This window comes from Hypanus sabinus, chromosome 5, assembly GCF_030144855.1.
Source record: "Hypanus sabinus isolate sHypSab1 chromosome 5, sHypSab1.hap1, whole genome shotgun sequence".
NCBI lineage: Eukaryota > Metazoa > Chordata > Chondrichthyes > Myliobatiformes > Dasyatidae > Hypanus > Hypanus sabinus.
Window position 1 is genome coordinate 14,279,992 of NC_082710.1, and position 24,238 is coordinate 14,304,229.

At 41.9% G+C, this 24,238-nt stretch overlaps 1 protein-coding gene across 3 annotated transcripts in view; it reads left to right on the forward strand.

The window, feature by feature from the left end:
* Positions 1 to 1,028: 1,028 nt before the first annotated feature.
* rhobtb3 (Rho related BTB domain containing 3) overlaps positions 1,029 to 24,238 on the forward strand; it is an 81,508-nt gene continuing 58,298 nt past the window's right edge. The window contains exons 1-3 of one of the 3 annotated variants that reach the window (XM_059969421.1): positions 1,029 to 1,778; positions 1,990 to 2,215; positions 8,686 to 8,878. In XM_059969421.1, coding sequence (XP_059825404.1) covers positions 1,777 to 1,778; positions 1,990 to 2,215; positions 8,686 to 8,878 — 421 coding nt within the window. In that variant the 5' untranslated portion in view covers positions 1,029 to 1,776. The remainder of the gene's footprint in view (positions 1,779 to 1,989; positions 2,216 to 8,685; positions 8,879 to 24,238) is intronic. The other 2 variants (XM_059969422.1, XM_059969423.1) reach the window with 2 other exon arrangements.

A 24,238-nucleotide genomic window follows, 5' to 3' on the forward strand; every position in this document is an offset into this window, starting at 1 on the left:
TTTGTCTGTAGATATTACACTTTATTCTGCATTCTTGTATTGATTTGCCTTCTGCTACCTCAGTCCACTGTTGTAATGAATTGATCTGTATATGTGAGAACCATAAACCAATTCCAAGTTCAGAGAACATGTTAAACATAAGTATTGCCATTATAGTATCACTTATCCCATCACACCACAAGACCATAAGACATAGAGGCAAATTAGGCCATTCGACCCATCAAGTCTGCTCTGCCATTCAGTCATGGCTGATTTATTATTCCTTTCAACCCCTGACCTTCCTCCTACTATAAGGATGAAATGTATGCTCAGTGGCCACTTTATTAGGTACACCTGTACACCGGCTTGATTATCAGAGTACTAATCAGCCAATCATGTGGCAGCAACTTGATGCATAAAAGCACGCAGACATGTTCAAGAGGTTGAGTAGTTGTTCAGACCAAACATCAGCATGGGGAAGAAATGTGATCGAAGTGACTCTGACCGTGGAACGATTGTTGATGTCAGATGGGGCGGTTCGAGTATCTCAGGAACTGCTGATCTCCTGGAATTTTCACACACAACAGTCTCTGGAGTTTACAGAGAATGGTGCGAAAAGCCTAGAATATCCCGTCAGTGGCAGTTCTGTGGGAGAACAATGCCTTGTTAATGTGAGAGGTCAGGGGAAATGAGACAGAATGGTTCCAGCTGACAGGAACACAACAGCAACGCAAATAACCACGTGTAACAACAGTGCTGTGCAGAAGAGCATCTCTGAACGCACAACACGTCGAACCTTGAAGTGTTGTTACCGCAGCAGAAGACCACAAACATCACTCAGTGACCACTTTTTAAATCCAGGAGGTACCTAGTAAAGTGGCCACCGAGTGTACTACAGCGGGTCATTGCCATGTTTGGGAAGACCAATGAAGTCTTACCACAGCATTAGGATTATTGTCCATACTTGTATTGTCCAGACTTTACAGTAAGAGATGGAATGAATGTATAGTGGTTTAAAAAAAAGTTTAGCAAAACTATCCGCTGCATTAAAAGTGCTGAGGCTCGATTACTGTTGCATTTTCACTCGTGTCACAGTCCCAAACAATGGTGTCAAGTGACAGCCCGCAGCTGTCTGCGACACCCGCGTTAGCTGACAGAGAGACGCACACACAGCACACATTGATCCAAGACCGACGCCACCACCGCTGATTTTCCCCCCTCTCTCTCTCTCTATTCTCCCAAGTGCCCGGGGTTGCGTTTGAAATCTCCCCCTCGTGTTATTCACGTACTCGATTACCACTATTTCCTCCGCCTGTGTAATTGAGACCCGAATTAGCAGCGGGATCCGGCAGACCGTTCCAACACTTTCGCTCGCCGGCCCCTGTGTGAGAGCTCACGGCCGCTCGGATTGTACGATTTTATATTTTGCGGGAGGACTTAAATCGATTTTTTTTTCTCTCTCTCCGTCTGGCGAGTTTCGCTGACGTCAGGAGTCGGAAGCCTCTGAGTGGACCTGGGCTTGTGGATATATATAAATATAATCTCGGTCCGGTGCCCGGAGATCGCTGCGTGTGCCGGCGGGCTGCGGCGTCCGTCTGGTCGGTCGGTCGGCCGGCAACCAGCGCTCGCACTGTCCTCGGAGAAAGTGGCAGAGGAAGAGTAAAGTTCACCGCTTGCAGTCCCGGGCTGCCGGTTCAGCTCGCCACTAGTTTCTTTGTTGTGCGGGTCGAAAGAACTATGAATAAATTGCGCTGTCTGCTTCCCGCTTTGGGTCAGCTGCCAACGCAGTAATAAATCATGTAAGTTATAGCAGCAGACCTGCCGATGGACGGTGGTTTATTTTGTGTGTGTGTGTGCATGTTGACTGAGCTCCGATCGATGCAAGACAAAAATCAAGGCTGTGCAGCTCGATGTCGGGGGACGGGAGCACAAAGCCCCGGCCGGCCGGCCGCCCGCCCGCAGCGTCAGTGCTGGTCCCGCTCACTCTCTGTAACCTCTTCGCTTCTGTAGGTCGGTTCGCATCGTGGCGCTGGGGAACGAGAAGGGGGGATTCGACGAGAGTCTCCAGCAGCCTGATCTGATCACCACCTACTTCGGCAGGCATGCGATCGTCCGGCACATCGAGGAGAGGCGGCTAATGGGCTTCGCTACCCACATCACCTTCCCTGCCTTCGTTGAGTACCAAGCGTACGTTTTCGGCAGAGTCAGAGTGCTGATTCACGACTGCCCAAGTTGGGTAAGGAGGCGAGAAGTACCGAACGGGACTCGTTTAGAGTCATCTGAAACCCGGGAGGGCTGTGTACGGACGTCCCGTGGAGTAATTTCTGGTCACCTTCCCTGAACCCCTCCACATCCCGCCCTACCGCGGAACTTCACTGTTCCCCTTGTTCCACTGTGGGAAGTCCATATGACCATCCACTTACCCGAGGGCGAACAGTTATGAAGTTTGCAGTGTCGAAATGTGATTTTGTTAGGGCTTGGTTAATTGTGTGAACCGCAGACATTCCGCCTTTTCTAATCACCTGAGAAACTGGCCTATCGGCCCATCTAACCCGCACTGTGCCAGTCCTTGCCTTGTTTTGAAACATTTGTTTTACGTAATTTCTCCAGTCTTGTTATTTACCATTCAGTTCACATCACTCACAAACACAGTCTACACGTCACAAGCGTCAAAGCAAGGAGAGACGGATATAGGGGCTGGTTCCCCAACTCTCCCCACGGGGGAGGGGGGGAGGTACCCCTTCCATTGAGATCATGACTGATCTGTTTTTACCCCGGCGCCGCAAAGTGCACTAACGCCATATTCATTGAGTTTCCTAATATCTGTGAAATATGGAATCCCCATTCTGAAAGACTCTTGCATCTGTGTTTCCACGCAATCATTTTAGAGAGACAAATTGGAAAGGTTTACTACCTTTCAAGTGGAAAAAAAATCTCATCTCCGACTGAAATACTGACTCCTTATTTCCCTCCGTTTATAGTTACCACAGCCAAAGGAGTCAACTGCACATCAGCCCAGCCAAGCCCCTTAAGACCTTTCCTGAGATCTTCTCTCATCCTTTCAACTCTTGAGAGTAACGGGAGAGTCTGCTTAAACTTTTCTCATTCTAACATAAATCATAAAACAATGTGTTATCAAAACCATAAGACATAGGAGCAGAATTAGGCCATTCAGCCCATCAAGTCTGCTTTGCTGTTTCATCATGTTTCATGCATTTCCCTCTCTCCTGCCTTCCCCCTGTAACCTTTATTGCCCTAATTAATCAAGAATTTATCAACCAAATATTCCCAATGACTTCCACAGCTACCTGGGGCAAAGAATTCCACAGATTCACTACCTTCTGACTAGAGAAATTCTTCCTCTGTTCTAAAGTGATGTCCCTCTATTCTGAGGCTGTGTCCTCTGCTCTGAGACTCTCCCACCTTAGGAAACATCCTCTCCATGTCCACTCTATCTAGGCTTTTCAACATTGGATAGGTTTCAATGAGATCTCCTCCTCGTTCATCTGAATTCCAGTGAGTACAGTCCAGAGCCATCAAACACTCCCCATATTCAATCCTGGAATCATTTTTGTGAACCTGCTCTGAGCTCTCTTAAATACCGGCACATCCTTTCTAAACAAGGAGCCCTAAACTGCTCACAATACTCCAAGTGAGGCCCCACCGGTGCTTTATAAAGCCGTATTTAGAGAGAAGATTTGAAAAAACAGTTATTTCAAATCTTCAATTCAATGGAGGATGCTCTTGCTCACTGCTCCCCCTCTGTGGTGTCTGACTGTTTGACCATGTTCTCATCACCTTTTAGTTTATAGTCCTTCCCCTCCCCTCACCTTATTCTAGCTTCTTCCCTGTCCTTTCCTGTCCTGATGAAGGGAGGGTCTTGTCTCAAAACATTGACTCCTCATTCCTTTCTAGAGATGTTGCCTAACCTGCTGAGTTCCACCAACATTTTGTGTTTGTTACTCCGGATTGCCAGTATCTAGAATCTCCTGTGTTTATTATTTTCTACCTTTTCTGATTTTATTTCTTCCAAAAAATCACTTATAAGGGCTGCAACTCTGAAGAAGCTCCCCTTTATAATTTTCAAAGTTCAAAGTAAATAATTTTTTATCAAATTTATTACATCTATGTCACCATATAAATGCATTTTCTTGTGGGCATACTCAATAAATTCAATAACCAGAATAGAATCAATGAATGACCACATCAACAGGGCAGACAACCAGCGATAAATATCAAGAACATGAGATGAAGAGTCCCTGAAAGTGAGTCAGTAGGTTGTGGGAACAGCTCAATAATTGAAATTGAGTGAAGTTATCCTCTTTGATTCAAGAGCCTACTGGTTGAAAGAGGTTACAACTGTTCCTGAACCTGGTGGGGTGAGTCCTGAGGCTCCTGTACCTCCTTCCTGATGGCAGCAGCAGGAAGAGAGCATGGCCTGGGTGGTGGAGGTCCCTGCTTTTCAAAGCAATGCTTCGTGTAGATGTGCTCAGTCATTGGGAACACCAGTGCCGTGATGGACTGGTCCATATCCACTACTTTTTTGTAGGATTTTCCTTTCAAGGGCATTGGTGTTTCCATTCCAGGCTGTGATACAGCCAGTCAATATACACTCCACATAACGAACATGGAAGTTTGTTAAAGTTAGTCATTAGTTGCCTTTGTACATTACTCACCCTCCACTTCCTATCACGATATCGTCCAGTGACGTTAAAGGGTCATGCCTGGATTAGCCGCTCCTTTTAAAGATAAGTAGCACAAACATGCTGTGAAGAACACATTGGAAAATCAACATTTGCTATTATAATATGTAATCATAATTAATTACTGCCAGTTACACCACTGGCATTTAGGGCAGCAGTAAAGGTCCTCCATCTCTGGCGGTGTTCAGGGCTTCCTTCATCGTGTCAGTAGCTTCCTCTCGGTTTTCATTACTGTCAGTCATGCAAGTCCCAGGTGGAGACTCAGGAATACCATCGCACTAAGATGTAGTTGGATTCTTCTTGACTGTTTCTGCCACAATTGGGTTGTTAGCCCTGGGCTGAACCCTGGAACCTGGAAGACACATAATCATAACACACACCTTCAGAAGAACCAGGTTTGGCTACTGAAATTTCGATTTAAGGGAGTAAGGAATTAATTGAAAGACAACTAAAGAATTTTCAAATAGTCATCCAGGATTTATTTAAAGTTAATTGAAATAAAAATACCGGCTTTGACTACATAACTATAAGATGTAGTGAAAACACAAGTTTTTGCTTATCTATATTCATGTTAGGTTTTTAAATATGCAGGGGAAGAAATGGTACGTATAATATTTTAGTAACCATACAGCAGTCACTGCTACTTAATATGCAGGTTACTTTTCTTGGGTAGTAATTATTTAGAAGTAAATCAATCAGGATGTACTGGACCATTTGGAGAACTGCTGGGGCAGCGATTATTAGCTTGTGCAACTGAGGTATAAGTTTCATGTAAGAAACAACAGGATTGTAACAGTGACTGAGAAAGTTTATTGTTCCCTTAACATAGCTAACACTGACAGTGGTCATTCCTTCCATCAAAAGAGAAGAGCCCAAGTATTAAGGGCAATATGTGAATAGATTATTGCGTTTGATGCATCACCAGTGCCTGGCAATTGGTACACTGGTGCCAATCAAACTCTGATGCTGTCACTCAGGATGATGGGCTGCATAGAATTCTGATCACAAGACCTTCCACGGCACAGCTGAGCCAGACACTCAATGACATATGTGATCACGGTGACCATGATTGTTCTTGGGAAATTTTTCTACAGAAATGGCTTGCCATTGCCTTCTTCTAAGATGTACTATAGATGACAAGAGATATATATACACGCAGCTGCTTATTTGGGATGACTCTTAAAGGACAAAAACTAATCGAGAAAGTGGCAAGAATTCCCTTTGTTTATTTGGGACAGCAGACTTTTGCCATACATTTTCTACTGAGCGTCAGTCACATGCCCTTGCTTGGCCATTAGATACTGCACCATGCTTCATGCAAACAGTTGCATGTGTTTGTGTTCGGGAAACAGTCCTGCCAAAGGGTTTTGGCCCAAAATGTCGACTGTACTTTTTCCCATAGATGCTGCCTGGCCTGCTGAGTTCCTCCAGCATCTTTTGTGTGTTGCTCAGATTTCCAGCATCTGCAGATTTTCTCTTGTTAGTGATTTTTGTCACAGTTGGCAAGAAGTAAGCAATAACACAATTCAGAACTGTTTGGCATGCTGCAGTTTCAAGCATTCAGGGTTGGACGTGCCAGAAATGGCCAGGAGTGAAAATGAAACAATTTCACTGCTTCAACACGTATGAAGAATTTGAAGGTATCAACAATCATCTTGAATGTTAAAATGAAAATGAAGAATTAGAGGACGTAATAATTGAAACCATTGTGTGAAGGCAGCCAATTACCTGTACAAGTGTCTGCATTGACTTTGTTTATTTACAGCCAATCAAAAGGACATGGCGGCATGCACCAGATTAATTCCTCCATCAATAATTATTAGGAACTAATACAGTTTTATAACACTGTAGTTTCAATAGGAGCATTTAATGTCAGAGAAATGTATAAAATATACATCCTGAAATTCTTTTTCTTCACATTCTAATTTGTTCTGTATTTCATTTAAATACTTCATTTGTTGCTCTGTTAAGCAGTAAATTGTCTTTGTTATACCTTTTTAATTATTTCCATAAAACTTTAGCTAATTGAAACAGTTGCTTAATTGAGACAAAATGTACTGATTTCAATTAACCAGAATCTATCTATACAGTACATTAAAGAAGAGTCTCTGCTACTGTGTCATACAATCAATTTAGGGCCCCTTTGACCCTCTGAACCCTCTGGATGGGTCTGTAACCGCCAGTCCTTTGCCCCTTGCCTGTTCTGCATCCAGACAATTCAGTTCCAAGTTGCACTTCTTTGCTACTGAGATCCTCTAATGTTCCTCAGTTGAAGTACTGGTTGGAGAACTGCAACCATCTTACATTTTCCTTTGAATGGATTAATCTTAGAGATTAACTGTTGTTTGATTGCTTTGTTACTTCAAAGTTTAATAGGTCTATGTGTGAACTTCCAGACTCATGCTTGGTAAAAGCTTCTTCAATCAATTTTAATTTCATATCAAATTAATGCCCCAAGCTCAAAGATGCTTCTTCAAAACATACAAGTCTGATATCTGTCCTTTGTGACTTTTTTTTTTCTCTGTAGCTAGCACATCTTCCCTGAGGAATGGACTTGTCAGAATAAATTGACAATAACATTTTTAAAAGTTAGGAAAAGGATGTGTTCTTATTACAAGCACGAAGCAGGAACATTGTTCACACAACTGGGTGACTGTGAGTTTGTTTATTTTGAATCCTTGGGCGAGGTTGTCAAACTCAATAATCCTTATAATAAGATACTGTTAGGACTTCAAAATAGAAACAGAAAAATCTGAAAATCACAGCCTGGTCAATTATTTGGAAGAAGAATGTTATTAGATTATAATAATAAGTTATTGGAAAACAATTATTTTTTACTTTATTACTTGCACAATCTGTCTTCTTTTACACATTGGTTATTTGGCTGTCTTTGTTATTTATAGCTTTTCATAAATTCTGTAGTTTTTCTTTATTTTCCTGTGAATGCCTGCAAGAAAATGAATCTCGATGTATATTATGGTGACTTATACATAGTTCGATAATAAATTTACTTTGACCTATAATATTAAGGATTGCCATGAGTGATTTAATGGCATTGCTGATATGTTGGTCAGCACAACACGTATTCATATATACCAGTGCGTCATTTAGAAGTAGCTCACACAAAAAAATCATACAACTTTTGGTCATTTTAAAATTGCAGTATTAAAGAAGTAAATAGGAATTCTAATATGAAAAGTTACGTACATAAAAATAAAACTACCATTTAATACAATCAAAAGAGAATTCCTACCAGGCAGCCCTTGTTAGCACTAGGAATTGAATTAGTTCATCCTATGATTTGTGAGTCCATTAGTTGATTCACATTTAATTTTCCAATGTGTACAGGCTTTACAGAAGGGACTTATAGCCATGGCAGAGACACAATCACTACTCTGAATCTGGTAACATGCTCATAAAAAGTTAAAATCATTTCTCATCCTGTACGTCCCCAGCTTAGCTTGGTAATGTAGATCTATAGGGCCATCTATAAGAGGTAGGTTTCTCATTGCAACCTATCGAATATTGAAAGGCCCAGATATGGTGGACATAGACGGGATGTTTCTTATAATGTGGGAGCCTAGGACCAGAAGGAACAGCCTCAGAATACTAGGACAAACCTTTAGAACAGAGACGAGAAGAAACATTTTAGCAAGAGGGTGATGACCTTGTGGAATTACCACAGGCAGCAGTGGAGACCACATTATTGGGTATATTTAAACTGGAGGTTGATGGGTTCTTATTTAGTTAGGGTGTCAAAGGCTATGGGCAGAAGCAGGAGAATGGGGTTGAAAGCGAGGATCAGCCATGATGGAATGGTGGAGCAGACTTGATGGGCTGAATGGCCTAAACCTGCTTCAGTGTTTCATGGAGTTAACGTTTGGTGCTGGTTGTGCTATGATGCGAAATGTTGTTTTGGGTGTGAGCAATATGCGGGGAAAATTCTGACGACTGAATTTTGACTTCCGGGTGCCAATGAAAATTCTCAACATTTCTTTGTCAGGAATTATTCGACAACGACTGGTATCAGTCACGGAATATAGTTGGGCTGGCAGACATCATTGTTCTCAAATACTCTGTCAATGACAAAACTTCATTTCAAGAAGTGAAGGATAACTATGTCCCTATGATCAAGAGGATACTGAACCAGTGGACAGTTGCCGTCATTGTTGCTGCTATTGGTACAAGAGAAAATGGTGAGTAAGCAAGCCGTGCATATTTCTCTCGAGTAGATGAGCTAACGGTTACTCTGGAAATAGAGTGATTCTTTAGTTAATTGAAAACGGAAGAAAACACCTCATCATTATTTTCCTCTAATGAAATCTACTTTACTATGTAACAGTCTGAAATGCTCAAAAGATTCAAGGTGCATTATTATCAAAGTGTGTGTATAGTTTACAACCCTGAGGTTTGTCTTCCCCACAGACAGCCACAAAACAAAGAAACAGCATGGAACCTGTTCAAAGAAAACACCAAATCCCCAACGTGCAAAAATGAGAACAAATCTTGCAAACGACAAAAAATGAGCGAGACACACAGCACATAAATCACGTCAAGTCAGAATCGGGTTTACTATCACCCGCGTGAGTCGCGAAATTTGTTAACTTAGCAGCAGCAGTTCAATGCGATATATAATATAGAAGAAAAAATAATAATAAATAAGTAAATCAATTACAGTATACAAATATTGAATAGATTTAAAAATCGTGTAAAAAAACCCAGAAATAATATATACTAAAAAAGTGAGCTGGTTTTCACAGTTTCATTGTCCATTTAGGAATGGGATGGCAGAGCAGAAGAAGGTGTTTCTGAATTGCTGAGTATGTGCCTTCAGTCAAGTCTATTGTCAATAGCTATATACATATATACCATCAAATGAGATGAGGTTTCTCCAAACACAACACTCAGAGCACATAATAACTTATGAAAGTAAGGATGAAATTTGCAGATGGATTACATATAAATAAACAAACTAGAGTGCATAAATGTTGTAAGATACGGAACAGATTAACTGTTGACATTTTGAATCCGATCTGGCAGGGAGTTCAGAAGCCTAATGGCTTGGGGGAAGAAACTTTTCCATCCTGACTGTCCTTGTTTTTATGTGTCGGAGTCTCCTGCTTGATGGTAGAAAGTCAGAGGATTCTGGATGGGTGGGTGGGATCTTTAATAATACGAATGGCCCTGCCTATGCAGCGCTCCTGATAAGTGTCTTAAGTGGATGGTAGGGAGACCCCTATGATCCTCTCAGCCATTCTCACGGACCTCTATAGGGACATCCAGTCTGACGTTCAACTTTATTGTATGAAACCGCAAAGCACAAGACATCAAACAGCACAGGCATATTTAGTTCCTCTCAGTTTAGTTTAATCTAGTGCTGTGTTGTTCTTCAGGCCACAGAGCCAGTCTGCTCCGACCAAAATTTAATGAATTAGCAGCTAAAAGGGATCAGCCAGAAACCAGGAACACATCATAACATGAACTATGGTCTGATCCACAATTATGCCGATTAAACTTTGCTCAACACCTCAAATAAAACAAGGCGTGTTTCCATTGATTGTTCACAAACCGAACGTTATGCGACAGGGCAAAATGATTCCTGGTTTGATGTCTGGTGTAATGAGTTAGCTGAACTCTGCCGACGTAGTGGTGAGGGTTAATGGTGGAAAGAAAGTCAAAGAGCTGTTTGTTTTTTGTTGCTGTCAGTTGTCCTGCGATTCCTGTTGGAAAGAATAATGTATGCCATCTGGTACGGAGGGGCCACTGCAGAGGATCGGAAAAAAACTGTAAACTCAGCCATGAGCACTAGGTTCCCCAGCATCAAGGACTTCTTTAAAAGATGATGCCTCAGAAATGTGGCATCAGTCATTTAGGACCCCCATCGCCCAGGACGTGGCCCCTTTTCATTGCGACCATCAGGGAGGAGGTACAGGAGCCTGAAGACACACGCTGTATGTTTCAGGAACAGCTTCTTCCCCTCTGCCATCAGATTTCTGAATGGACAATGAACAATGTATTCAAATTTTTATTTTTTTATTTTTTTGCACTCTTTTTGCCTTACTTGTTTATTTTTTTTATACATGTTTGTTATTGTAATTTATAGATTTATTGATAATCTATGCACTGCTGGCACAGAACAACATATTTCATGATATGCCTGTGATATTAAACCTGATTCTGGATTCTGGGTAGCAGCTTCTTCCTGCAGGCTCTGGATTTGTTTAACACCTTGCTGCCAGAAGGACAGATGTACGCAATGTCTGAAAGCCTGGCCACCACATTCCCCCCCTTCTCTACTCCCCAGCTCGCAGACACACTCTCATCCTGCACTGGTCACTTTTCATCTTTTATTGCTGCTGTTTCACATGCTGATACGACTCCTTGTTTTATTATAATGGTGCCAGTAACATTATATTGTTTTACGTAATCTCGCACCTCACACGTTATGTCAACCTGTCCGTCGTCAGGCCATGTCACTCAGGGACTTGTGCTAATATTATATTGTGACTGGATCATAACTATGCATGCTGTGTGTGACTGTATGTGCTGTGTGTGACTGTATGCGCTGTGTGTGACTATACGCTGTGTGTGATTATGTGCTATGTGTGACTGTATGTACTATGTGTGACTAAATGTGTTGAGTGTGACTATTTATTCTGTGTGTGATTATATTTACTGTGACTATACAAGGGGTGATTGATAAGTTCATGGCCTAAGGTAGAAAGAGTCAATTTTAGAAAACCTAGCACATTTATTTTTCAACATAGCCCCCTCCTACATTTACACACTCAGTCCAGCGATCATGGAGCATTCGGATCTTGGACTTGCAGAAAGTGTCCACAGATGAGTGATCGATAAGTTCATGGCCTAAGCTAGAAGGAGATGAGTTATACAGCTCTCGTTACATGTGCATGCAGGTCAACTCTTTGAGTGATTATGCAGAAAGTTTGAAGTTAGTAACTCATCTCCTTCTACATTAGGCCACATCACCTCGCGTATGTGCGGTGCCTGACCATATAAACTGTGCTTTGCACCTTGGCCCCAGAGGAAGGAATTTTTCTTTAGCTGTATACATATGAACGGTTGAATGACGGGAAAGCTGAACTTGAACTTGCAGTATGTGTATTGGAAGTAACATGTGACCTTATTTAAACAGGCCATGTTAGATCTAGTGTTGAGTAATAAGCTTGAATTAGTTATTTATCTGACAGTAAAGAAACAACCAGGTAACAGTGAACTAAATTGAATTTGATTCTAGGTTTGAAAAGAAAAGGAATGAGTCACTAAAAAGGGCTGATGTTGGAGGGACACAGCCGGAAATGGCCCTGATAGGTTAAGCAAATGACACACAGTGGCCACTTTATTATCCTTGCTCCTGTACACCTGCTCATTAATGCAAATATCTAATCAGCCAGTCACGTGGCAACAACTCAATGCATAAAAGCATGCAGACATGATCAGTTGTTGTTCAGACCAAACATCAGAATGGGGAAGAAATGTGATCTGAGTGACCTTGACTGTGGAATGATTGTTGGTGCCAGATGGGGTAGTTTGAGTATCTCAGAGACAGCTGATCTCCTGGGATTTTAATGCACAATGGAATCTGAAGTTTACAGAGTGACAGTATATTGACTGATCCCTTGTGCCGTGTGCTCTGCGTGACTATTGGTATTGTGTTTTGCACCTTGGCCCTGGAGAAATGCTGGTTTGTTTGGCTGTGTTCATGGGTATTCATGTATGGCTGAATGACAATTAAACTTGAGCTCAAACATGAATACTGTAAATAATTATTGGTTGTCCTGTGAGAAATCGGGGAACAAATCATAACAAAAGTGCTGAAGTAATTTAAAAATGATATAAGAACGCAGCATTATGCTGCACTTTATTGAAATGTACTGAGGTCTATCTATTGTTTTAATTAACTCTCTTCCATGAGAACTGAATTAGTTGATTTGACAATAAATTATAGAACATAGAAAGTTACAGTACAGTACAGGCTCTTTGGTCTGCAATGTTGTGCCAACCTTTTAATCTACTCAACGATCAATCTAACCCTTCCCTCCTACCTAGCTTTCCATTTTCATTTCATCCACATGCCTGTCTAAGAGCCTCTTAACTGGGCCTAATATATCTGCCTCTAGCAACACCCCTGGCAGGATGTTGCAGGCACCCACCACCCCATGTAAAAAAGCTTACCTCTGATATTTCCCCCATTCTTTCCTTCAGTCACCTTAGAATTATGCCCCCTCTAATCAAACGTGAATTTATGTTAAAGTTGTTTCTGTTTCATGCCATGAGTGGAAGCTTTAGCAGTGGCTTAATCTGGAATGAAACAAGTGTTTCAAGGACTGTTAATGTTTAAATGGCACTACGGTTCAGGTGGCGGGTTGAAGATATTTCTCCACCAAAGAAGGTATAAGGCATTCCTACCCTCCCCTGGGCAAGGTGTAGCATCTGCTTTGCCCCCTGATCGGGGTCACGTGAAGGCATTGGGGCTGGTGGTGGATGGTCGTACGAGCTGCTGGTGCATATCACAAATCCTGGTCATGTGACCACTGACACCGGGCAGACAATCACTGAAGAGTATTGACAATGACTGGGGTCACCCAGCTTGTAAGGATCTTGCCTAGAAGGCAGCAATGGAAAACCGCTTCTGTAGAAAAATTTGCCAAGAACAATCATAGTCATGAGACCATGATCACCCACGTCATACAACAGGGCACATAATGATAACTAGTGTTAACATTTGTTCTCCAACACACAGATCAGATGGTTATTTATGATGACATATCTTAATTGTTAATTTAAATATTTGGATCATAAATCTGCAAATTCAGGTTTAATAATTACTAACAAAAATTGCGAACAAATATATACTCAGTGGCCACTTTATTAGGTACCTCCTGTAACTGATAACTTGGTCTCTGAGTGTACGTTTGTGGTCTTCTGCTGCTGTAGTCCATCCATTTCAAGGTTTGACATGTTGTTTGTTCACAGATGCTCTTCTGCGCATCACTGTTGTAATATAATATGTGAGTTACTGTTGCCTTCCTGGCAGCTAGAACCAGGCAGGCCATTCTCTTCCAACCTCTTTCATTAACAAGGTATTTTCACTCACAGAACTGCTACTTCACTGGATGTTTTTTGTTTTTTTGAAACATTCTCTATAAACTCTAGAGACTGTTGTGTATAAAAATCCCAGGAAATCAACAGTTTTCTGAGATGCTCAAACCACCTTGTTTGTCTTGCACCAACAATCAATCTATGTTCAAAGTCAGTTAGATCACATTTCTTCCCCACTCTGATGTCTGGTCTGAACAACAACTGAACCTCTTGACCATGTCTGCATGCTTCTATGTTTTGAGTTGCTGCCAGATGATTGGATGATTAAATATTTCCATTAACGAGCAGGTATACCTAATAAAGTGGTAAAAGGAATCCTAAGACAATGAAATTCCAATCACCAATGTTCTGCTCTGTCTACTAAACGCCAAGCAGTATACTTCCTGAAAGTATATTTATTGTTTGAGTCATGTGAAATCAAGTACCTTGAGCTCTCTTACTAACCTTTCACCAACTTCATGATTTGTACTGAGATTGCATGTAACTGAATGGCAAAACTCTAGAGCCCTATTTACCTCTCATCTTTAGTTTTAGCTGAATATGTTTTAAAAATAATCCATAATAATAGAAATAAACAATGCAACCACATTCAATGCTGCTCTACTCTTAACATCCCAAATAAAATCACTATTGATCAGAACAAGTTTATTTACACCATGATAAAGTGATTAGTGAAAAACCGAGTAAAATTCCACATTCAGAGCACGTTCAATGATCACTTTACTGAGTTAGGTACACTGGTACACCCGCTCATTAATTCAAATATCTAATCAGCCAATCATGTGGCACCAACTCAATGCATAAAAGGTTCAAAAGGTTCAGTTGTTGTTCAGACTAAATAGTAGAATGGGGTAAGAAATGTGTTCTAAGTGACTTTAACTGTGGAATGATTGGTACCAGATGGGGTGTGTAGTGTATTTTAGAAACTGCCAATTCCCTGGAATTTTCACATACAGCAGTCACCAAAGTTTATAGAGGCTGGTCCACGAAACAAAAAACATCCATTTGGTGCCAGTTCTGTGAGCAAATACAGCTTGTTCATGAGAGAGGTCCGAGGAGAATGGCCAGACTGGTTCAAGCTGACAGGAAGGCAACAGTAACTCAAGTAACCACACATTACCACAGTGGTGTGCGGAAGAGCATCTCTGAACACACAACACGTCGAACCTTAAAGTGGATGGGCTACTGCGGCGTAAGACGTAGGGACAGAATTAGCCCATTTAGCCCATTGAGTCTGCTCCACCAGAATCATGGCTGGTCCTGGATCCCACTCAACCCCATACACCTGCCTTCTCGCCATATCCTTTGACATCTGACCGATCAGGAAACTATCAACTTCTGCCTTCAGTATACCCACAGACTTGGCCTCCATTGCAGTCTGAGGCACAGCATTCCACAGAGTCACTACACTCTAGCTAAAAAACAATCCTCCTTACCTCTGTTCTAAAGGGTCGCCCCTCACTTTTGAGGCTGTTGCCCTCTAGTTCTGGAATAGAAACATCCTTTCCACATCCACCCTATCTAGTCCTTTCGACATTCGGTAGGTTTCAATGAGATCCCGCCACATTTTCTAAATTCCGGTGAACACAGGCCCTAAACTGTCAAACGCTCCTCATATGTTAATCCCTTCATTCCTGAAATCGTCCTTGTGAACCTCCTCTGAACTCTCTCCAATGACAACACATCCTTTCTGAGATATGGGGCCCGAAACTGTTGACAATACTCCAAGTGTGACATGACTAGTGTCATATAAAGTCTCAGCATTATCTTCTTGTTTTTATATTCTATTCCCCTTGAAATAAATGCCAACATTGCACTTGCCTTCTTTACCAGAGACTTGACCTGTAAATTAACCTTCTGGGAGTCTTGCGCGAAGACTCCCAAGTCCCTCTGCGCCTCTGATGTTTGAATCTTCTCCCCATTTAGATAATAATCATTTTGTTCCTTTTACCAAAATGTATTATCATACATTTCCAACACTGTATTCCACCGGCCATTTTTTTTGCCCATTCTTCCAATTTGTCTAAGTCCTACTGAAATCGCATTGCCTCCTCAGCACTACCTACCCCTCCACCTATCTTCATATCATCCGCAAAATTTGACACAAAGCCATCAATTCCATTATCTAAATCATTGACAAACAATGTGAAAAGTAGCGGTTCCAGTACTGACCCCTGAAGTACACCACTAGTCACTGACAGCCAACCAGAAAAGGCCACTTTTATTCCCATTTGCTGCCCCCCCCAGCCTGACACTCATTCCGCAATCCATGCCAGTAGCTTTACTGTAACTTCTTAGGACTTTATCTTGATAAGCAGCCTCACGTGTGGCACCTTATCAAATGCCTTCTGAAATCCAAGTAAATGACATCCACTGCCTCCCTTTGTCCACCCTGCTTGTTACTTCCTTGAAGAACTCTAACAGATTTGTCAGGCAAGATTTTCCTTTACAGAAACTATGCTGACTTTGATTTATTTTTTCATTAGTCTCCAAGTACCTCAAAATCTCCTTAATAATAAACTCCAACACTTTCCCAACCACTGTGGTTAGACTAACTGGCCTATAATTTCCTTCCTTTTGCCTTCCTCCCTTCTTAAAGAGCGTAGTGACATTTGCAATCCTCCAGTCCTCCAGGACCGTGACATAATAAAGTGATTCTTGTAAGATCATGACCAATGCATCCGTTATCTCTTCAGCAACCTCTCTCAGGGTTCTGGAATATAGTCCATCTGGTCCAGGTGACTTTTCCACCTTAAGACCTTTTAGTTTGCCTAGCACTTATTCATTTGTAATAGCAATGGCACTCACTCCTGCTCCCCGACACTCACCGACCTCTGGCACACTGCTAGTGTCTTCCACAGTGAAGACTGATGCAAAGTACCCATTACGTTTATCTGCCATGTACTCTTTTTATAACTGAAAAAAACATTTGGTATCCTGCTTTATATTATTGGCAAGTCTGCCTTCATATTTAACCTTTTCCCTTTCTATAGCTTTTTTAGTTGCCTTTAGTTGGATTTAAAAAGCTTCCTAACCATCCAACTTCCCACTCACTTTTCTACTTATATGCCCTTTCCTTGGCTTTTATGCAATCCTTAACTTCCTTTGTCAGCCACAGTTGCCTACTCCTGCTATTTGAAAACTTTTTCCTCTGCAGGAAATATCTGTCCTGCACCTTGTGAACAGTCCCAGAAACTTCCAACGATCTCTGTTCTGCTGTCATCCCCGCTAGTATTCCCCTCCAATCCACCCGGGCAATCTCCTCTCTCATGCCTCTGTAATTCCCTATATTCCATTACGATACTGATACATCTGACTTGTGCTCCTCCCTCTCAAATTGTAGTGTGAATTCAATCATATTGTGATCACTGCCTCCTCAGAGTTCCTTTATGTTAAACTCCCTAATAAGATCTGGGTTTTTACACAACACCCAATCAAAGATAGATTGACCACGGACATACACTCAGTGGGCACTTTATGAGATACAGGAGGTGGCTAGTAAAGTGGCTTCTGAGTGTATTGTTTATTTTCAATATAGCTTTCAAGAGCAGAATATGACTGAAGCGTTATAATAATCAGCAATATTTTTACAGTAGTTGCGTGGTACCCAGAATGCTCTGTGTCTTTATTTTTTATTCTCATCCCTTTATTTCAGGCATTCCTTTAAATAATTTTTGAATCTTTTTCTTTTGGAGTATTACATAGAACACTACAGCACAGAAACAAACCCTTCAGCCCTTCTGGTTTCAGCTAAGCTGTTCTTCTGCCTAATCCCATCAACCCGCTCTCTGAACCCCATATATGAAGCACTTACAGGAAAGATGTGGCAAGAGAATGAAAATGGTGTGGAATTTTGATTCTGAGAAAATATCAGAGAGAGTTTTCATTAAAATGGAGAAGACAAATACGTGATGAGCTTTGATAACCCTTGATTACAGCTCTTGTTAAATCAGTAACTAGGAGGCAAGGCCACAACACCTTTAAGATATAGGTGTAGAAGTAGGCCATTTGGCCCATTGAGTTTATTTTGCCATTCACTCATGGCTGATTTATTTTCCCTCTCAATGCCATTCTCCTGCTTTCTCCCCCTGACCTTGGACACCCCTACTAATTAACTCATCAACTTCCACTTTCAATGTACTCAATATCTGGACCTCTACCGCCGTCTGGCAGTGAATCCCACAGATTCACTACCCTCTGGCTAAAGGAATTTCCCTTTATCTCTGTTCTAAAGGGACATCCTTCTATTCTAAGGCTGTGCCTTCTGGTCCTTATCTCCCCCATTATAGGAAACATCCTCTCCACATCCACTCTATCTGGGCCTTTCAATATTCAGTAGCTTTCAATGAGTTCCCCCTCAGGCTTCTAAACTCCACATAATACAGCCACAGAGCCACCAAACACTTACCATACGTTAACTCTTTCACTTCTGAGATCAGTCTTGTGAACCTCCTCAGAACCCTCCGGAGATTTATTCAGACATTTATTTTTTCTTTTAATAAATCCTTTGAATAAATATTTCATAAATAAGATACAAGGGAGAATAAAGGCAATAACACTTAATAGATACATCATTCATCCAGTTGGTATCAAGGACTGAATGGTATTGTTCTTTGCTCAGTTGCTGTGTAGTGTAGTGCTGAATCTACATAGTTCAGCAGACAGCCTGTTGAATGCTGTGGACAGTACTGGGTGGTGCTGACTGAGCTTGAAGTGTCAAATTAATCAAATTGAAAGCTGCTTAGAAATTCAGTACCTTTGAAGTAAATATGTCTTGTTATGTGTACGTAATCGTGCAAAAGCCTTAGGACATTTATATGCTGTTGCTCGGGGTGCCTAAGACTTTTGCACAGTACTGTAAACATCAACGTGGCACGGAGGGTGAGTTTGTAAGTCTGGTGGAAGCAAACAATGTTGGGAACGGAGAGGGTGGAGCGCAGTGGGAGGGGTGTGGGACAGTAGGCAAAGAAGGAGTGTCACAGGTGGTGGGTTGAGGGGTGCTGCAGGTGCAGACACACCCTGAGACACCAGGCAAGGACATTTCTTTACAAGTAATTGGCATTACAGAATGTCTCTCTGGCGCTTCCCGCTCCCTCCCCTCTCCCTTCCCCTTTTCCGAACCATGATTCTCCTTCCCTGTCACCTTCCCTCTCTCAGTCCACAATGAAGACTCATATCAGAATCAGGTTTATCATCACTTACATATGTCATGAAATTTTTTTGTGCCAACAGAACAGAGCAATACATAAAATTACTACAGTACTGTGCAAAGTCTTGGGCACCATGGCTGTATGTATATACCTAAGACCTTTTGCACAGTACAGTATATCCTGATGTACACATCGACATCATTATACACTGCACCTCCAACGTTCATGTCATTCACAAATTTAACATTCATACTTCCTATGTACACATGAAAATCATTAATATATGTATCAGAATCAGAATCAAGTTTATTATCGCAGACACGGGATTCAGATGCTGGAAATCCAGAGCAACACACACAAAATGGTGGAGGAACTCAGCTGGTCAGGTAGTATTTATGGAAAAGAATAACCAGTCAATGGTTTGGGCCGAGACCCTTCATCAGGACTGGAAAGGAAGAGGGAAGAAGTGAAAATTCAACATCTGGTGTGAAATTTGTTGTTTTGAGGCAGTACAATACATAAAACCATTACTACAAGGTACAATAAGACACATAAAAGTAGCGTAAAAAGAGAGCAAAGTAGTGAGGTAAGAGTCCATGGCAGAGGGAGAAGAAGCTGTTCCTAAAACATTCAGTGTGTGTCTTCAAGCTCCTGGACCTCCTGTGTGATGGTAATGATGAGAAAAGGGTGTGCCCAGGGTGGTGAGTTTCCTTAAAGATGGATGCTGCCTTCCTAAGGTGTCCTTGATGCTGATGGAGTGTCCGTGATGGAGCTGGCTGAGTTTACAACTCTCTGCAGCTTTTTCCCATTCTGTGCATTACCCCCCCCCCCCCCATACCAGACAGCGATGCCACCAATTAGAATGCTCTCCTTAGAACAGCTGCAGAACTTTGGTGACATATCCGACATTCTGAGACTCCACAAGAAATACAACTGTTCATGTGCCTTCTTCATAAGTGCATCAAATGTTGATATGTTTTATATATCAAGGATATCCAGCAGCAATCCCTGTAATACGTCAATGGTAACAAATTTCAATCAGAAATGCATCCTTGCACAACACTCTGGCTTCTATCACCCAGCCCTTTTCTGATCCATTTGTCTAGATAGCTTTCTGGACAAGTCTACCATATCAAGTGCCTTACTGAAGTCCATATAGATAATGTGTATAATCCTGACTTATTTTCTTTGTTACCTTCTCAAAACACTCAAATCAGATCGGAGTTGGAGGAGTTCTCCCGCACAAAGCCATGCTGATTATCCCTGTCTTTCCAAGCATATTATGCCCTGTTCCTTTGGATTTACTCCAGTAATTTCCCTCAACCCGACAGAAGGCTCAATGTCCTTTCACTATCTGGCTCATCACTACTGTCCTTAAATAAGGGAATAATATTAACTTCCCTCAAACTTTTCACAATTGCCAGTGGCTAACAAATATGTAAAAATCTCCAGTTATCTCCCCCTCAGTTTCCCATAGCAACGTAGGATTGTTATTATTAGATCCTGGGAAATTATCAATCCTCATGGAATCTAACACCTTCCTTTTCTTAATACTGACCTGCTCTGGATTATCCACGCACCCCCAACTGAACTCGTTATCTCCCACATCCTTCTCCTTGGTGAATGTACAGTACTGAGCAAAAGTCTTTGGCACCCGAGATTTTTTACATGGTTTCAGGTGGTGTGGCCTCCACAGAGCCCTGATCTCAACGTCATCGAGCCTGTCTGGGATTACCTGGAGAGACAGAAGCAAGCGAGACAGCCAAAACCTGCAGAAGAACTGTGACAAGTTCTTCAAGATATTTGAACAAACCTACCAGCCAATTTTCTTTAAAACCTGCATAACAGTGTACCTAAGGGAATTGATACAGTTTTAAAGGCAAAGGGTGGCCACGCCAAATATAGCTTTGATTTAGTTTGTAACTGTTTACTGCTCTTTAAGTAGTTTTTTAATATATTTCTAAACAATTAATTTCATTATCTTTGAAAGCATCTTTGCTTTATAGAACTTTTTTCACGTGTGCCTAAGACTTTTGCACAATTTAGAATGGTGGTGAATATTCATAGCTTGGGTTGAGCGGTTGACGTTGTGGTGTTCACCAAGCTTGGCATCAGCTTGCAGACGTTTTATCACCAGTCGAGGTGACATCCTCAGTGCGCAGTTGTTGGTGTTTCTCTCTGGGGGTGCTCACATTTATATACCGTTCGCTTGCCTCAGTCCTGATTGGCTACCCCTTCAGCTGATCTTTGAGTTCTCTTGCCTTGCATCTCTTTGGCTCTTGGGGATTTGTAGATGGCATTTATTTTGATATGTCTGTTTACGGAGTTATCAGAAAACCACGCTTCTGAAAACCACTGCGGTGTCCCGGTTAAAGTGCTGTCCTTGGTCTTCATGTATAGAGATCAGAGAGAGTGGATCATGTCTCCGTACTGCCAGTTTGTATTCTAAGTGAGTTTAAGTCCTGCCTAATTGATGCAGTTGCAGTCTCCATGAGCGATTCTACACACCACCATTGGTTTTGTCAGTTCCTTTACCTTGGTTCTAGAGACAAGCTTCCTTAAAGTAGCCGTTGGTTTATGAGCGATTGTGATGCCATGGAATTCGAGCAGACGAGCTGTCATTTCTGAGATATTCTTGATCTTAGAGCAAAGTTGCATGTTTCAATGTGTGTTGAGTAAAGTCTGCATGACTTTCTCCCTGTAGGAGAATGGACAAAGAAGTGGCAGATGGAATACAGTGTCAGGAAGTGTATGGTCATGCACTTTGATAGAAGAAATGAAAGGGTTGACTATTTTCTAAATGGACAGAAAGTACAAAAATCTGAGGCGGAGGGGATTTGGGAGTCCTTGTGCAGGATTCCCTAAACATTAGTTTGCAGGTTGAGTCTGTGGGGAGGAAGGCAAATTCAATGTTAGCATTAATTTTGAGAGGACTAGAATATAAAAGCAAGGATGTACTGTTGAGACTATATAAGGCACCGGTGAGGCATCACTTGGAGTATTGTGAGCAGTTTCAAAGGCACATTTAATGTTAGAGAAATGTATATAATATACATCCTGAAATGTTTTGGGCTCTTATCTTAGAAATTTTGTGAAACTGGAGATGGTTCAAAGGAGGTTCATGAAAATGATTCCAAGATTAAACGGCTTGTCATATGAAGAGCATTTGATAGCTGTGGGCCTTTATTCACTGGAATTCAGAAGAATGAGAGGTGACCTCATTGAAACCTATTGAACGGTGAAAGGCCTGGATAGAGCAGATGTGGAGAGGATGTTTCCTATGGTGGGAGAGTCTAAGACCAGAGGACACAGGCTCAGAATAGAGGGGTGTCCTTTTAGAACAGAGATGAGGAGGAATTTCTTTAGCTAGAGAGTGATGAATCTGTGGAATTAATTACCACAGGTAGGTGTGGAGGCCAAATTTAAGGCAGAAGTTGAAAGATTCTTGATTGATCAGGGCATGAAGTGATTCAGGGGGGTGGGGGAGGTGCGAGGGGTAACTGTTAATCTGAAACAGTTTGAATAAGTGCTCCTTCTCCCTGGTCTGACGTTCGTTGGTGCTGCAGTGTGTTTGTGCTCCCATAACTAAGGTGCGAATGGAGGCTGGGTAGTTGCTGCGGTAGTTCAGTTCTTGGTCCGTGTGTATACCCTCCCAGTAGACGGATGTCTTCAATGTACTGTCTGCCCTTCTCATGACAAGTACATTCAGGAATGCTCAGCACTGGGATGAGAGGTGTTCCGTTTGGACCTTGCCCGCATGGCCACATTCCACACATTGTTTACTCCTCTGGTTGACTCTAAAATTCTATTTTGTTCGCGACAAAATAGAAGCTAAATTTTACAAGTAATTTGTTGTGAAATGCTTTGAAAGATGAGGAAGATGTGAAATGTATCCTATAATTACAAGGTCACCCATTCTTTTCTTTATTTGGAACAAAACTATCATTTTAGTAAGATGCATTTATCACATCAACTGCGGAAGGTAACTGGGACACACGAGACTGGAAATCCTGAGCAACACACACACAAAATGCTGGAGGAACTCAGCAAGTCAGGCAGCATCTGTGGAGGGGAATAAACTGTCAACAGTTCGCGCCAAGACCCTTCATCAGGACTGGAAAGGAAGAGGGAAGAAGGCAAAATAAGAAGTTGGGGGAGGGGAAGGAGAACAAGTTGGCAGGTGAGAGATCGGGCGATAGGTGGCAGAAAATTGTTTAGGCTTAGTACCTTATCACAGAAAATGCATCAGTTCACCAGAGAGTAGACATGGTAAAAACAAACTGACAATATTAAGCTGTCAACATCCATGTGAAACAATTTTATAACCATATAACAATTACAGCACGGAAACAGGCCATCTTGGCCCTTCTAGTCTGTGCTGAACGCTTACTCTCACCTAGTCCCACTGACCTGCACTCAGCCCATAACTCTCCATTCCTTTCCTGTCCATATACCTATCCAAGTTTACTTTAAATGACAATACTGAACCTGCCTCTGCCACTTCTACTGGAAGCTTGTTCCACACAGCTACCACTCTCTGAATAAAGAAATTCGCCCTCATGTTACCCTTAAACTTTTGATCCCTAACTCTCAAATCATGTCCTCTTGTTTGAATCTCCTCTACTCTCAATGGAAAAAGCCTATCCACGCCAACTCTATCTATCCCCCTCATAATTTTAAATACCTCTATCAAGTCCCCCCTCAACCTTCTATGCTCCAAAGAATAAAGACCTAACTTGTTCAATCTTTCCGTGTAACTTAGGTGCTGAAACCCAGGTAACATTGTATTTTCAGGCAATTTTCTTTAAACGTACAGTCTGCGATGGAAGTAGTGTCTCAGATCAGAGAAAGAGCATTTGGAATGTATTGAAAACCTCAGGGTCATGAACCAGGAGGATACAGAAACCCACTAGATACACCTCACCTCACAAACTACCAACACAGCTGCTCCATTCACTGCAGAAGAAATACTTAGAGAATAATTGGGTAACAGGAGAAACCTTAACTTCTTGACCTGGAATCTGGTTTTATACAGTACTATGCAAAAATCTTAGGCACAAATATAGCTGGGGTGTCTGAGACTTTTGCACAGTACTGTATTTGTCAATGTGGAGTGGAGAGCAAGTCTGGTCGGAGCAAAGGATGTTGGGAATGGTGAAGGAGGGGGGGTGGGGCAGATGGCAGATAAGGAGTGCCAGGGACAGGGGGTGGCATGGGTGCAGACTCAGCTGGCCGTGACGCATCAGGCAAGGTCATTTAATTCCATTTGATGACTTACTGATC